This window comes from Myxocyprinus asiaticus, chromosome 40, assembly GCF_019703515.2.
Source record: "Myxocyprinus asiaticus isolate MX2 ecotype Aquarium Trade chromosome 40, UBuf_Myxa_2, whole genome shotgun sequence".
In the NCBI taxonomy this organism is placed as follows: Eukaryota; Metazoa; Chordata; class Actinopteri; order Cypriniformes; family Catostomidae; genus Myxocyprinus; species Myxocyprinus asiaticus.
Window position 1 is genome coordinate 37,168,801 of NC_059383.1, and position 14,663 is coordinate 37,183,463.

At 39.2% G+C, this 14,663-nt stretch overlaps 1 protein-coding gene across 2 annotated transcripts in view; it reads left to right on the forward strand.

The window, feature by feature from the left end:
• Positions 1-228: 228 nt before the first annotated feature.
• Positions 229-14,663, forward strand: part of LOC127431171 (potassium channel subfamily T member 1-like) — a 29,899-nt gene continuing 15,464 nt past the window's right edge. Inside the window, exons 1-18 of one of the 2 annotated variants that reach the window (XM_051681474.1) lie at positions 229-359; positions 2,495-2,574; positions 3,926-4,028; positions 4,230-4,271; positions 4,380-4,428; positions 4,515-4,574; positions 4,699-4,773; positions 7,797-7,880; positions 7,973-8,067; positions 8,168-8,351; positions 9,292-9,456; positions 9,565-9,701; positions 11,114-11,177; positions 11,379-11,487; positions 11,706-11,814; positions 11,954-12,103; positions 13,169-13,404; positions 13,485-13,695. In XM_051681474.1, the coding sequence (XP_051537434.1) occupies positions 271-359; positions 2,495-2,574; positions 3,926-4,028; positions 4,230-4,271; positions 4,380-4,428; positions 4,515-4,574; positions 4,699-4,773; positions 7,797-7,880; positions 7,973-8,067; positions 8,168-8,351; positions 9,292-9,456; positions 9,565-9,701; positions 11,114-11,177; positions 11,379-11,487; positions 11,706-11,814; positions 11,954-12,103; positions 13,169-13,404; positions 13,485-13,695 (2,042 nt within the window). In that variant the 5' untranslated portion in view covers positions 229-270. The remainder of the gene's footprint in view (positions 360-2,494; positions 2,575-3,925; positions 4,029-4,229; positions 4,272-4,379; positions 4,429-4,514; positions 4,575-4,698; positions 4,774-7,796; positions 7,881-7,972; positions 8,068-8,167; positions 8,352-9,291; positions 9,457-9,564; positions 9,702-11,113; positions 11,178-11,378; positions 11,488-11,705; positions 11,815-11,953; positions 12,104-13,168; positions 13,405-13,484; positions 13,696-14,663) is intronic. The other variant, XM_051681476.1, reaches the window with a different exon arrangement.

Consider the following 14,663-nt stretch of genomic DNA (forward strand, 5'->3'; position numbering starts at 1 on the left):
CTTATGTTACATATATTTTACATAAAGATGCAAATAAAACTAATAAGCCAATTTATTATAATGCACACACATGTAAACACAAAACAGAAAGAGAGAAAGACTGCAGAACTCTGGCAGTGCCAATCTTTTGGCATGCTTGCGCGCCTGCCATCGAGTGTGTGGGCGGGTTATTTTAAACCACGCCGCTGTAGATTATGTACTTCCATAACAATCAACTCAGCCCAGACCTCTACACATCCTTGTCTAGAAACCTTCTGGGTTTTCTTTGTTATGGAACAGAAGAATGCAGTGCCATCCTGGGTTAACCCGGCGCTGGTCAACTGGAGACTGGACTCTTTTGGTAGCGATGCTGGGCAAAGGTAGGATACATCTGTAAAAGTCACGGCAATCTTTTGGTTTGCGCATGTTAGAGTTACTGAGATGCTCTATTAAAAAGAGTCTCCTTTTTTGCTGTAGTGGATTTCTTATGCTGATGAGAGCTTATAGAGTACAAGTTTCTGAAGTAAAATGACTCCTTTGTCTTGCTAAAGCTAATTTCAAAGCTAAAATTTTATGTATACTAAATACAATTAAATAATATTTCACACTTTTGCATAATTTGGCAAAATTACAGCTTTGAAAATGACACTCTGCTCAAAATAAGTGATATTTACCTTGAATTTTCTTTGTTTTCTTCAATCATCACTTGTGTCATATTTCATTTCAAACATGCTCTCTTCACTGCCACTTTTGTAGACTTGTTTAAAAAGTACATTAACTCTTCAAAAAAAATAAAAAAAACTTTAGTAGGGGAAAATTGTTTGGTGTGGTTGAAACTGTGGGACAGTCATAATCTTGACTCATTTTCACACAATAAATATTTAAATGATGTATGCTTATTTCACTTTATGTTTAGAGCATTGTAGTTTTAAACATGTAATAATTTGTAATTAGTTTAATATTGAAAGTCTGGGTCCGGGACAAGGCTAAAACAGTCAAATCTGTACATAAAAGACATTAGAAAAGTACCAGTAATAAATCATGGAGAGCTAGTAAAAAGTTTCCAATTCAGTTTTAATAAAATCCTCATATAACAAAAAGAAAAAAAGTTAAAATCTGTTAGTTTTAATAAAAGTCAACCACTGGGACATGAAATTAGCAAACGTTTTAATGCATTTATATTATTTTGTAACCTAAAAATGTTAAAGTTGAAAAAAAAAAAAAAAAGTTAATGTCCATGTTATTTATCAACTACCCTTATAAGGTTAACTATGCTAAATAATATCACACACAAAATTTCTAACAAATATAAACTATATTTTGTACACACGTGGACGTGATATTCCAGGTGTCATGATGTTCATGGTTTTGTTGAACTTTATGACAGCAAATAAAAGCACCCATCCTGCGGTCTCCATGGGAACTGGGGGACACATCACGTCTCTGTCATGGCTGTCTGGAATTAAAATATAGAGAATTGCTCTCAGTGCTGAACTGTGTAAACAGAGTAAAACATGGTGGTGGACAGAGATCGTGAGGATCCTTATGTGGCAGAATTATAAAGATCAGTGTCACACCCTCATTTACTGGAAAACTCACACATGCATTAAATGGCACATTAGCGCGTATTGGGGTGTTACCAATTTTTACTGACATTACTTAAGAAAATTCATGCATTGTGATCAGGGCTATATCTGAGCACATGGGGGCCCTAAGCGAAATCCTACTTGGAGGTCCCCCAAGAATGTCACCACAATACAGTCTTCAACAAATTTGAATATATTAACTTAAAATTTGAATAGATTAATTACAAAAAGAAATTAACAATAAATTACTTGTTGGTGCACTTCATGATGATGAAATACCCTTTGAGCGTGTGCATTCCTATCACATTTAGCTACAATTCTCTCCTTGCACACTTCTTGTGCACAATTCTCCCATCCCTCTTGGGCCACAAGGGGGCCCCCTAAAACTGTCTAATTGAGCCATAACAGCTGCCTGAGTCTTACTCTCAGCTTTTAGTATATTTAAAAAAAATTATAATATAAAATAAAAAAACGACTATGCTTTGTGGGGCCCCTGATGGCTTGGGGTCCCTAAGTGGCCGCTTATACCTCTTATAGCTAGATATAGCCCTGATTGTGTTTATGTATGCTTGGAACTCTGACTTTATAAGGCAGCACTGCTGTAGAATCTGGCAGATTAATCTTTGCCAATGTAAAGCTTTCATGATTAAATAAACTTATTCTTTCTCTTGGACTCCTTTCATTTTCTCCTCATCTTTTTTTCACCTGGGTCTACTTATTGACATTCTTCCAACATATTACGACGGTCTACCATTGTGTTCAGCTTGTAACATTTTTGTGTCCAGTGTCCACATGACGTTTTGTTTTAAGTCATATTTAACATTTTTAAGCCAGAACAGGAAATGTCATTGATTTATCAGTTTGCTGACAATTATTTATCTGATTGTTAATGGTTGAGGTTGACAGACATGTCACTTGTTTTCCTGCAGGGTTCATGTGGAGTTTTATGTGGATGAGAACACGTTTAAAGAGAGACTTAAACTTTTCTTCATCAAAAACCAGAGATCCAGTAAGTAAACGTTTTGAAGGAATGTTCCTGGTACAATACAATTTAACCTCAATCAACAGCATTTTGGCATAATGTTGATTGCCACAAAAAATTATAATAATAATAATAATTAAATCGTCCCCATTTATTTAAAAAAACATAAACTGGTTACAGTGAGGCGCTTACAATGGAAGTGAATGGGGCCAATCCATACATTAAAATACACACTGTTTCAAAAGTATAGCCACAAGACATAAACATTATAAATTGTAACATGATTTTAGTGTGATAAAATCACTTCCTTAGCTTATCTGTGTAAAGTTCTATCCAATATTGCAACTTCATTTCCATGATAATGAAACACTGTAATCCCAGTATTGGATATAACTTTCCACAGAAAAGGTTAGTATGTGGTTTTCTCACACTAAAATCATGTTAATACATATAATGTTTACGTCTTGTCGTGGCTATAGTTTTGAAACAGTGTATATTTTAATCAGGGACTAAAAACAAACTGTTTTTCAGTTCGTTCTGAGCAAAAATTAACCAGTTATAACCAGTTGCCAGCATTTAAAAATAAAGTTTTCACTCCGGAACAATTGAAAATCACTTTTTTTTTTCTGTTTTCGGTTACGTTCTGCAAAAAAAAATTTTCGTTTTCTGTTTTCGTTCCTTGAAACGTTTTTAGTCCCTGATTTTTAATGTTTATGGACTGGCTTCATTCACTTCCATTGTAACTCCCTTTCTGTATTTCCTCTTTTTTTTCTTTTTTTTCTTTTTTCTCCCCTTTTTCTCCCCAATTTGGAATGTCCAATTCCCAATGCCCTCTAAGTCCTCTTGGTGGCGTAGTGACTCGCCTCAATCCGGGTGGCGGAGGACGAATCTCAGTTGACTCCACGTCTGAGACCGTCAATCCGCGCATCACGTGGCTTGTTGAGTGCGTTACCGCAGAGACATAGCGTGTGTGGAGGCTTCACGCTATTCTCCATGGCATCCATGCACAACTCACCACGCGCCCCACTGAGAGCGAGAACCACATTATAGCGACCACGAGGAGGTTACCCCATATGACTCGACCATCCCTAGCAACCGGGCCAATTGGGTTGCTTGGAAGACTTGGCTGGAGTCACTCAGCACGCCCTGGATTCAAACTCGTGACTCCAGGGGTGGTAGTCAGTGTCAATACTCGCTGAGCTACCCAGGCCCCCTGTAATTCCTTTGTTATATATATAAACAAGGGAGCATTAAGCATTAAGAAGCCATAAAATGGGCATATGAGTAATAAATAAATAAAAAATTTGTTTTATTACTCATATGCCCATTTTATGGCTTCTTAATGCTTATTTCTGACATTTTACCCTCTATGATATAGGTTTAAGGATCCGAATATTTAACTTCTGTCTGAAGCTTTTGACATGTGTTCTTTACATTATACGAGTAATGACGGACAATCCGGCCCAGCTCCTCAACACATGGTAAGAACTGCCTGTTAGTGTGTGTATGAGTGTATTATCACTTAGAGAGCACACTTGTGACTCATTCCTGCTGGCATTAGACAAGCAATTTCATGTATATAAAGAAAGTTAGAGAATCAGTTTCAGGACCTAGTATAAATATCCTCATATACTCAGGTGTCACAGTCAGCAACCCACACCCTCCTCTTCCTCTCGCTACAGCATCAACTGCAACAGCACCACCCAGACCAATGAGATCAACTGGTGAGACAAGTAATCAACATTACTGAATTGACTGTTTCTTCCCAGTTAGATGAATGTTTATCATTCACTTGCACCTTTTTTTGGGTGCAATCTCTCTTGTTCTCGCAGGGAGCTGATATTGTGGGTAGACAGAAAAATACCGGTGTGGGCAATTCAGGTGAGTCAAAAAAAAAAAAAAAGAGAATACTTTGTTATCCTGCTTTTACTGTTTATGTTCTTACCTGTTTGCACACTTGTTCACAGGTGATTGTAGCATCCATTAGTTTTATGGAGGCCATGTTGCTGATGTACCTCAGCTACAAGGTAAGAGTGTCTAAGATAAGAGACCCTAAAGACAACTTTATGGTCTTTTTCTTTTTAAGAAAACATGATGTAGTTTACATCAGATTGGGTTAGATTGTGCCTGGGTGTGCATATGTTTTTCCAGGGTAATATTTGGGAGCAGATATTTCAGGTGTCTTTCCTACTGGAGATGTTGAATACAGTCCCGTTCATCATAACGGTAAAGTACATATTTCAATCTGGTCTCATAGAACCACGTTACAATACCTAAATTTTTTGCTAAATAAATTTGTCGTGGCTTGTACGTATTGCAGGAGTTTCTTGGTGAGATGAATACTTGAGGCGCTACAACAACAATGACTTTTATCACACAAATTTAAAGTAAAAGGACGGATGAGGGTCTGGGTAGCTCAGCAAGTAAAGACGCTGACTACTACACCTGGAGTCACAAGTTCGAATCCAGGGTGTGCTAAATGACTCCAGTCAGGCTTCCTAAGCAACCAATTGGCCCGGTTGCTAGGGTGGGTAAAGTCATGTTGGGTTAACCTCCTCGTGGTGGCTATAATGTGGTTCGCTCTTGGTGGGGTCAGTGGTGAGTTGTGCATGGATGCCGCGGAGAATAGCGTGAGTCTCCACACGCACTAGGTCTCCACGGTAACATGCTCAACAAGCCACGTGATAAGATGCGAGGATTGACAGTCTTAGATGCAGAGGCAACTGAGATTCATCTCCGCCACCAGGATTGAGGCGAGTCACTATGCCACCATGAGGACTTAGAGCGCATTGGGAATTGGGCATTCCAAATTGGGGAGATTATCAGTTCATAAACACTTTCTTTTCACCCTGTTCCTTACACAATGCTATCCTATGACATCTAAACACTTTTACTACAGTGCATGACTGATGTTTGCATTAGATAACCAACTACATTTACAAGCTTATTCAAGTGCGTTCAGATTGATAGGGATAGAGCGTTGCACTTGCGATGCACAGGAGCCAACACGTGAGCTGAAAGTGCTAAAGAAGGACCACAAAATGACATGGCTGCTTGGTTGCGTGTAATTGTGTTTTTCATCTCAAATGTGTTTTTTTATGACAATATCGGTTGGGTTTAAGTTTAGGGTAGAAAGCAGTCATGAGATCTCCGAGTAGGAAAGGGAGGCAATCCCTCCGCAAAAATTCAGGTGAGCAAAATAAACGACTATACATAAATAAAACAAATAAAATAATATGAAATGTGAGCTCAATTAATGTGTGTAGAAGTCATATTTCTGCAGTCACTCTATCAAACATCAACACCCAGTGGATAAAGTTTCAAAGGGAGGCAGCATCTCTCGAGTCTCCCTTCACCTCATTTCAGTCTCATTCAGCACCTATAGAGTGGTGTGATTGTGAGGAGGGATAACTGCTGAATACAGCGAAAAATCACATGAGGGGAGACACTGGCTTTGATTATCTGATTCATTCAATGCTCTGTCAATCAATCAATCAATGCAACAGTGCCATCCTCTCATGCCCTCGTTATCACAGTGTGTCCCTGCAGATCACTATGAATGGGACGAATCTATTTGGAATGGAGAAACTATTTGCACAGAAAGCAACAACTGACAGAGACCACCGCACTTTTGGTCACATCCAAATCAAAATTAACATAAAATTACTTGAAATATGAAATGGGGGGGTTTCCTCCCCTTTTCTCCCCAATTTGAAATGCCCAATTCCCAATGCACTCTAAGTCCTCGTGGTGGTGTAGTGACTCGCCTCAATCCGGGTGGCGGAGGATGAATCTCAGTTGCCTCTGTGTCTGAGACCATCAATCCGTGCATTTTATCACGTGGCTTGTTGAGCACGTTAACACGGAGACCTAGCGTGTGTGGAGGCTCACGCTATTCTCCGCAGCATCCACGCACAACTCACCACACACCCCACCAAGAGCGAGAACCACATTATAGCGACCACGAGGACTCGACCATGTGACTCTACCCTCCCTAGCAACCGGGCCAATTTGGTTGCTTAGGAGACCTGGATGGAGTCACTCAGCACACCCTGGATTCGACTCCAGGGGTGGTAGTCAGCGTCAATATTCGCTGAGCTACCCAGGCACCTCTGAAATGGTATGTGAGTGACACGCTTTGTAGTGAGCAATCGCTCTTAAAGGTACAGATCCGTGCCATTACAAACCATGTGCTGTTTACCAAGGAGTAGATGATGGATGATTCAAAAATAAGATGACTATAAAAATAATAGGCGAACAGATGAAATATTCATGAAATATTTTATAATTGTTGGTTTAAAACCAAATAGAGCATTAACCTTAAAAACCTCATCTGTTTGGAAGAAAATTTGACTCGTTTTTAGTGTGACTCGGTAGACATTTCACCTCACAACTGCTGTGATACGTGTAATGAACCACGTAATTTCATTTTGCAAAAACATTGCCACTGTCACATTTTTTCATGAGATCAGGCTCACGTTTTCAGATCATCTCAAATTCCTGTTGATAATTGGTAATGACAATGAGTCAAAGGGATAGTTCACCCAAAATGGAAAATTCTCTCATCATTTACTCACCCTCATGCCATCCCAGATGTGTATGACTTTCTTTCTTCTGCAGAACACAAATTATGACATTTAGAAGAATAGTTTAGCTCTGTTGCAAGTGAATAGTGACCAGAACTCAGAAGGTCCAAAAATGGCATAAAGGAGTTATAAAATTAATCCATAAAATTCCAGTGGTTAAATCCATGCCTTCAGAAGTGATATGATAGGTGTGGGTGAGAAACAGATCAATATTTGAGTCCTTTTTTACTTTCAATCTCCACCTTTGACCAGCCCTGACCAGTAGGTGGCTGAATGTGAAAGTGAAAGTCCCTTCCACACCAGAATATGGAAGTGAAAGTGAAAGTGTAGATGTTCAGTGAAAAAGGGCTTAAATATTGATCTGTTTCTCACCCACACGTATCATATTGCTTCTGAAGACATGGATTAAACCAGTGAAGTCTTGTGGATTACTTTTATGCTACATTACGTCCTTCTTGGACCTTCTGAGTTCTGGTCACCATTCACTTGCATTGTATGGACCTACAGAGCTGAAATATTGTTTAAAAAATCTTTGCGTTCTGCAGAAAAAAGAAAGTCATACACATCTGGGATGGCATGAGAGTGAGTAAATGATTAGAGAATTTTCATTTTTGTGTGAACTTTTCCTTTAATAATTTATTTTTGATTCATTCTGTGTATCAGATCTTCTGGCCGCCTCTAAGAAACCTGTTTATCCCAGTGTTCCTCAACTGCTGGCTCGCCAAGTGTGCTCTGGAGAGTATGATAGTGAGTGTGAACAAATCCCAAATAAATGCAGACCAATGACTATCCAGTGACTTCCAGCCTTTCGAATGACAAGGTGTTTGTGTCTGTTACAGAACGATCTGCACAGGGCGATTCAGAGAACGCACTCCGCCATGTTTAACCAAGTTCTCATTCTTATCTGCACACTTTTATGTCTCGTTTTCACTGGGTGAAAATCTCTATCAGTTTCTCTTTTTCTATAATTGTACTTCCTTCTTTCTATCACTCATCACCTACAATTAATTCCCTTCTTTTTCTTTGTCTCTCAGCACATGTGGTATCCAGCATTTAGAACGTGCTGGTAAGAAGAGCCTGTCTCTCTTTAACGCTTTGTATTTTTGCATCGTAACCTTCTCCACGGTGGGCTTTGGCGACGTGACGCCTCAGATCTGGCCGTCTCAGTTGCTGGTGGTGGTGATGATTTGTGTGGCTCTGGTAGTGCTGCCCCTACAGGTGGGAGAGTTCAAATCTAGTCACTCATTCAGGCTCATTTACAAATGACTATTGTTGAGGTAGGATTAGCATACTACCATACTAGTCTTACTATTTCTGCCATATACAGTAGTGTTGTAGTATGTCATTACAAACTCAGCCTAAGGCTATGTTCAGAATAGCATTCTACCATACTATTCTTGGTGTTTCTGCCGTTAAAAGAATGTAGGATGTGTGGAATATTTTGGATGTACTGATTAAACACAAGTTAAACATCAATGAGATAGAATAACATATATAGCAATAAGATAGCATACTACTGTTTAAAAATGCATCATATGGGACCTGGGTAGCTCAGCGAGTATTGACGCTGACTACCAGTTCGAATCCAGGGCATGCTGAGTGACTCCAGCCAGGTCTCCTAAGCAACCAAATTGGGCTGGTTGCTAGGGAGGGTAGAGTCACACGGGGTAACCTCCTCGTGGTCGCGATAACGGCCCTGCTAGCCATATCAGCAACCTTATAAAAGCTGTTTAAACCTACATGGGGGAGGGGCGCCCTCATGGGGGCTGCCATTTTAAAATCACATGACCAGCTAAATACTACTCACTTAATCTCAGTAACCGTCTTGTTATTGGACACTTTCACTCTTCTGGGTAATAGTAGGTAAAGGTAACAAGTACTTATGACAATTAATGGTGAAAGCGCTAAAACAGACAATTAATCATCATAATTAATGTCAGCCAAATTTTATATTCAATACAGCCCTAATTCATAAAAATCCTTTGGTCACAACAAACACACTGAAGAAACACACTTTGTATTCTGAAAGCAGTAAGCAACTATTCCATTCTGAACCATTTTGTTAAACATCTTTTAAATACTGTATGTCCTGCTGTCTTTTACTCAATATTTTTATTACCAAGTGACGTTTAATTCATCCTCTCTTCTCTGGCTGTAGTTTGAAGAGTTGATTTATCTGTGGATGGAAAGGCAGAAATCTGGGGGAAACTACAGCAGACATCGGGCTCAGACGGAGAGGCATGTGGTCTTGTGTGTGAGCACCCTCAAAATCGACCTGCTCATGGACTTTCTTAATGAGTTCTATGCTCACCCACACACACAGGTAAGTGTGAGTGTTTGGTTTGTTCACAATCTTTTTTTCTCTCCAGAGAGAATTTTTACAAGGTATCTAATGTTCACTGTGTTTTGTGATGTATGTGCATGTTTTTAGGATTATTACGTGGTGATTTTATGTCCATGTGAAGTAGACGTCCAGGTGAGGAGGATATTGCAGATTCCACTCTGGTCTCAAAGGGTAATTTACCTGCAAGGCTCCGCCCTCAAAAACCAGGATCTACTCCGAGCCAAGTGAGTGACAGCCTCATTGTCCAATTGCAGCACCATTTAACATTTAGTCATTTAGGGGGGCCTGGTTAGCTCAGCGAGTGTTGACACTGACTACCACCCCTGGAGTTGCGAGTTCAAATCCAGGGCGTGCTGAGTGACTCCAGCCAGGTCTCCTAAGCAACCAAATTGGCCCAGTTGCTAGGGAGGGTAGAGTCACACGGGGTAACCTCCTCATGGTCGCTATAATGTGTGGTTCTCGCTCTCTGTGGGGCACGTGGTGAGTTGAGCGTGGATGCCGCGGAGAATAGCGTGAAGCCTTCACACGCGTTAGGTCTCCGCAGTAACGCACTCAACAAGCCACGTGATAAAATGTGCAGATTGACAGTCTCAGACGCGGAGGCAACTGAGATTCGAACTCCGCCACCCGGATTGAGGAGAGTCTTTACGCCACCACGAGGACTTAGAGCGTATTGGGAATTGGGCATTCCAAATTGGGGAGAAAAGGACATTGCAGCAGCACGTCTGTTCTTCAACGAATCCAAGAGAGCGCATGTTACACCCCTCCTTGTCTCGCTACACTGGCTGCCGGTTGCTGCACGTATCAAATTCGAGGGTCTGATGCTGGCATACAGAACAGTCACTGGATCTGCTCCGGCTTACCTACAATCATTCCTGCAGAGCTACGTTCCCACCAGAAGGCTGCAAATGAGCGGCGCCTTGTCCTACCAACAAAAATATAAAGTTCCCAGACTTTCTTCTTCACTGTACCTCGATGGTGGAATGACCTTCCTAACTCCATCCGTGAAGCAGACTCCCTCTGTAATGCAGTACTTTTTGTATTACTGTCTCCTTAAGATGAATCGCTCATGTTGTATTCTTCCTCTTTTTGTAAGTTGCTTTGGATAAAAGTGTCTGCCAAATGAATAAATGTAAATAAGCATATGCCTATACATATCATATATATATATATATATATATATATATATATATATATATATATATATATATATATATATATGTGTGTGTGTGTGTGTGTGTGTGCATGCGTGCTTGTGTTTCATATTTTCCATACTTTTAAATACTTTTGGTTAAGCCTTTATATATATATATATATATATATATATATATATATATATATATGTATATATATATATATATAATGTGCATTTTTTAAAGTTATAAATGTTTTGTGTATATCGTAAGGGTTTATATTTCCAAATAACTCACAACCTAGCATTAGTCAGTTTATATTTACTTCTTTTCATCTGTATTTCTTCCAATAAGTGTTCTTGGTTTCTTATCCTAAAAGTTATAAATTCCATATTATATATTTAATTGGTTGCTGTTCTCCAATCTACTACTTGTTTTTTCTCTCTCTCTGATTTGTAGTTTTGTTAATATTCTTCTGTGATTGATTGCTTGTGTTCTGATAGGATGGACGATGCCGAAGCTTGTTTTATTCTCAGCAGCAGGAATGAAGCTGATCGCATGGCTGCAGTAAGCTTTTAAATCATTAACATCTCATTCATCAATCACATGTATTGATAAAAGTTCACACATCAGTATAATCTAGATTTGAATTCCATCTAGTGTATCAGAAGGTTTGTAATATTACACCAGTTCTAAAGTTCTAAGGGACTCTTCTTAATAATGTATCTGTCAATAAATAATTATGAATCAATATGGACTTATTTGCAGGATCATCAGACCATCTTGAGGGCTTGGGCCGTGAAGGACTTTGCTCCAAACTGCCCTCTCTATGTCCAGATACTTAAACCCGAAAACAAGTTCCATGTTAAATTTGCAGGTAATCGTTTTATTACTCTTTTTCAAAATATTGCATTAATTCCATTCAAACATTTTCACTCCTCTATTTTTCCTTTTTATCTGGTTCTTTCTCACTTTTTATTCATTTTATAACTTAAAAACATCACAGTTCCTCATTAGAGTTCATTCACTTTGTTTAAGGACCTTGGACAGTTCATTCTGCAATTGTATGAGCAATGCATCTGTTTCCTTCAATAGATCACGTTGTGTGTGAGGAGGAGTTTAAATATGCCATGCTAGCTCTGAACTGTCTGTGTCCGGCCACTTCTACACTGATCACTTTACTGGTCCACACGTCTCGCGGACAGTGAGTCAAAACTCCTTTAACACTGTATACACAATGGGAACTGATCAGCATCATGTAAGGCAGCCTAATAGGTTAGGAACTGAACTGTTAACACAAAGTAAATGAGAAACAGTTGAATTTAATGTTAAAACTCTTTTAGAGAAGGGCAGCAGTCTCCGGAGCAGTGGCAGAGGATGTACGGGCGTTGTTCGGGTAACGAGGTGTATCATATCCGCCTGGGTGACAGTATGTTCTTCAGAGAGTACAACACCAAAAGCTTTACCTACGCTGCCTTTCACGCCCACAAAAAGTAGGTTTACACACATTATGGGTGTTTCTTCAACTTTGGGCCCTTTTAGCACTGTGGACTTCTTGAAAGTTAAGTCTCGTTAAAATTTTTTTCATGATCTCACTATATTTTTATTTGTCTACTAACAATATCCGCCAGTGTATGTGCATGCATCACAAGAGATTTTTGTCTTTTTGTCCACTTGGTTAACAAGTACACTAACTTTAAAAAAAAAAAAAACTTTATTGGGGCAAAATTTTTTGGTGTTGTGGACAGTCGTAATTTTTGAAAATGTTTTAAAACATGTAATTAAGTTTAAATGTAAGTTTAAACATCTAATAATTCGTTTTTTATATAATGGATTTTAATAAGTTTTCATACTGAAAGTCTGGGTCTAGGACAAGGCTAAAACAATAAAATCTATACATAAAAGGCATTTGAAAAGTACCCAAAATAAATGATGAAGCCCTGTTTAAAAGTCAGTTTTAATGTGACCTTCTTATAAAAGAAAAAAGTTGCTTGAAGTTGAAGAAACACCCATAAATAAAATACACATGAAATCCTATACAAACTTGTTTTTGCATGCAATTTTATTGTATATATTTAAGAATTTTATCGCCAAGGCCTAGGTAGCTCAGCAAGTAAAGACGCTGACTATCACACCTGGAGTCACAAGTTTGAATCCAGGGCATACTGAGTGACTCCAGTCAGGCTTCCTAAGCAACCAATTGGCCGGTTGCTAGGGTGGGTAGAGTCATGTTGGGTTAACCTCCTCGTCGTCGCTATAATGTGGTTGTCGCTCTTGGTGGGTCACGTGGTGAATAAGTTGTGCGTGGATGCCGCGAAGAATAGCGTGAGCCTCCACGCGCTAGGTCTCTGTGGTAACGTACTCAACAACCCACGTGATAAGATGTGCGGATTGACGTTCTCAGACGCGGAGGCAACTGAGATTCGTCCTCCGCCACCCTGATTGCGGTGAGTCACTATGCCACCACGAGGACTTAGAGCGCATTGGGAATTGGGCATTTAAAAATATATATATATATATATTTTATCGCCATGTTATTTGAATCGGTGTTTGTTTAGGTACGGTGTGTGTATGATCGGTGTGAAGAGAGAAGATAACAAGAGCATTTTGTTAAACCCTGGACCTCGTCATATCATGGCTGCCAGTGACACTTGTTACTACATCAACATTACAAAGGAGGAAAACTCTGCCTTCATCTTCAGACAGAAAGCAGATCAGGGAAAGGGGCGGAGCCACTGTGATATTTTAAACAGCCCATCTGGTCTGCCTGTTCATAGCATAATTGCAAGCATGGGTGAGTAAGAATGGATAGAAGAGAGAAAGGTCAGGTAGCTTCAAGCGGGTCTGTTTGTCCAACATTGTGATTTATTTCAGGAACAGTTGCTTTGGATTTTGAGAACACCAGTCCCACTGAAACTGGCATCAAACTGGCTCCACCCGCAGAGAACGATGTCGGAAGTCGCCGCCCAAGCATAGCTCCCGTTCTGGAGATAGCTGACTCCGCCTCCTTACTGCCATGTGATCTGCTTAGTGACCAATCAGAAGATGAGGCCGGCCACTCGGATGAAGACGTAACAGCTAATGAGTAAAATCTAACTCAAAATCCTTGTCCTTACCAACCACCTAATAATTTTCTAAATTCAATCTTAACAAAGTCAGCAGCTTGTTGAACTTTAGACTGTAGATGTAAACTCTCTTCCAAAACCTAGTATGCTGCCTGTGTAGACACATGTATCATACAGGTATCAAAGACATATTCACGATACAAAAGGTGGGCAGCAAAATGCTGCCTTTTAAGAAATCTAATTGCAGCCCAATTCTAAGGCAGCATCACGAATATCCTTCAAAAGTAAGGCAACAGAGATGGCGAACAATCAAAACAAATGTTTAGTTTAAATATACATATATTTTATTAAATACTGGAAGTGTCAACACAGTTTCATCCAATAAATCATTTATTATTTTTGATTATTAGAGTATTCGTCATAAATTTAGCTAATTCTAAATTAGCTATTTGCTATTCGCTATTTGTGTGACATGCACGAGTAACCGCTAAGCAGTGCTGGGTAGATCACTTCTGAATTGTTATCTGGTACTGATTACAAATTACATGATTAAAGTTGTAGTTAGTAACGTAATATCTTGGATTGCATTTTAAGGTAATCTAATCGGACTACTTTTAGATTACTTCTGACCTAATTTTTGTTTATTTGACCCCGCTTACACTAGGGTTGGGCGATATGCAAGAAAAATGTTCACGATGTTTTTATAAAAAAATATTTAGACATCCGATAACATCGTCAACCCCTCTGCCCCCACTGCCGAGGGTGTATGGAATATTTTTGCTTTATTTATTTTGCTTTCAAAATTGTATTCATTCATTGAAACAGGAAAAACTTAATCCAAAGATATTTCTAAATTCAAATTGCATTTCAAACGAAACGAAAAAGCAATTAAAATAACAAAGTGGTCAAAAAAATCATATTTGACCACCTCTCATTTGCCGTCACGCAAGTACCCATCTACAACAACAGGTGGAAAATTACTCTACTA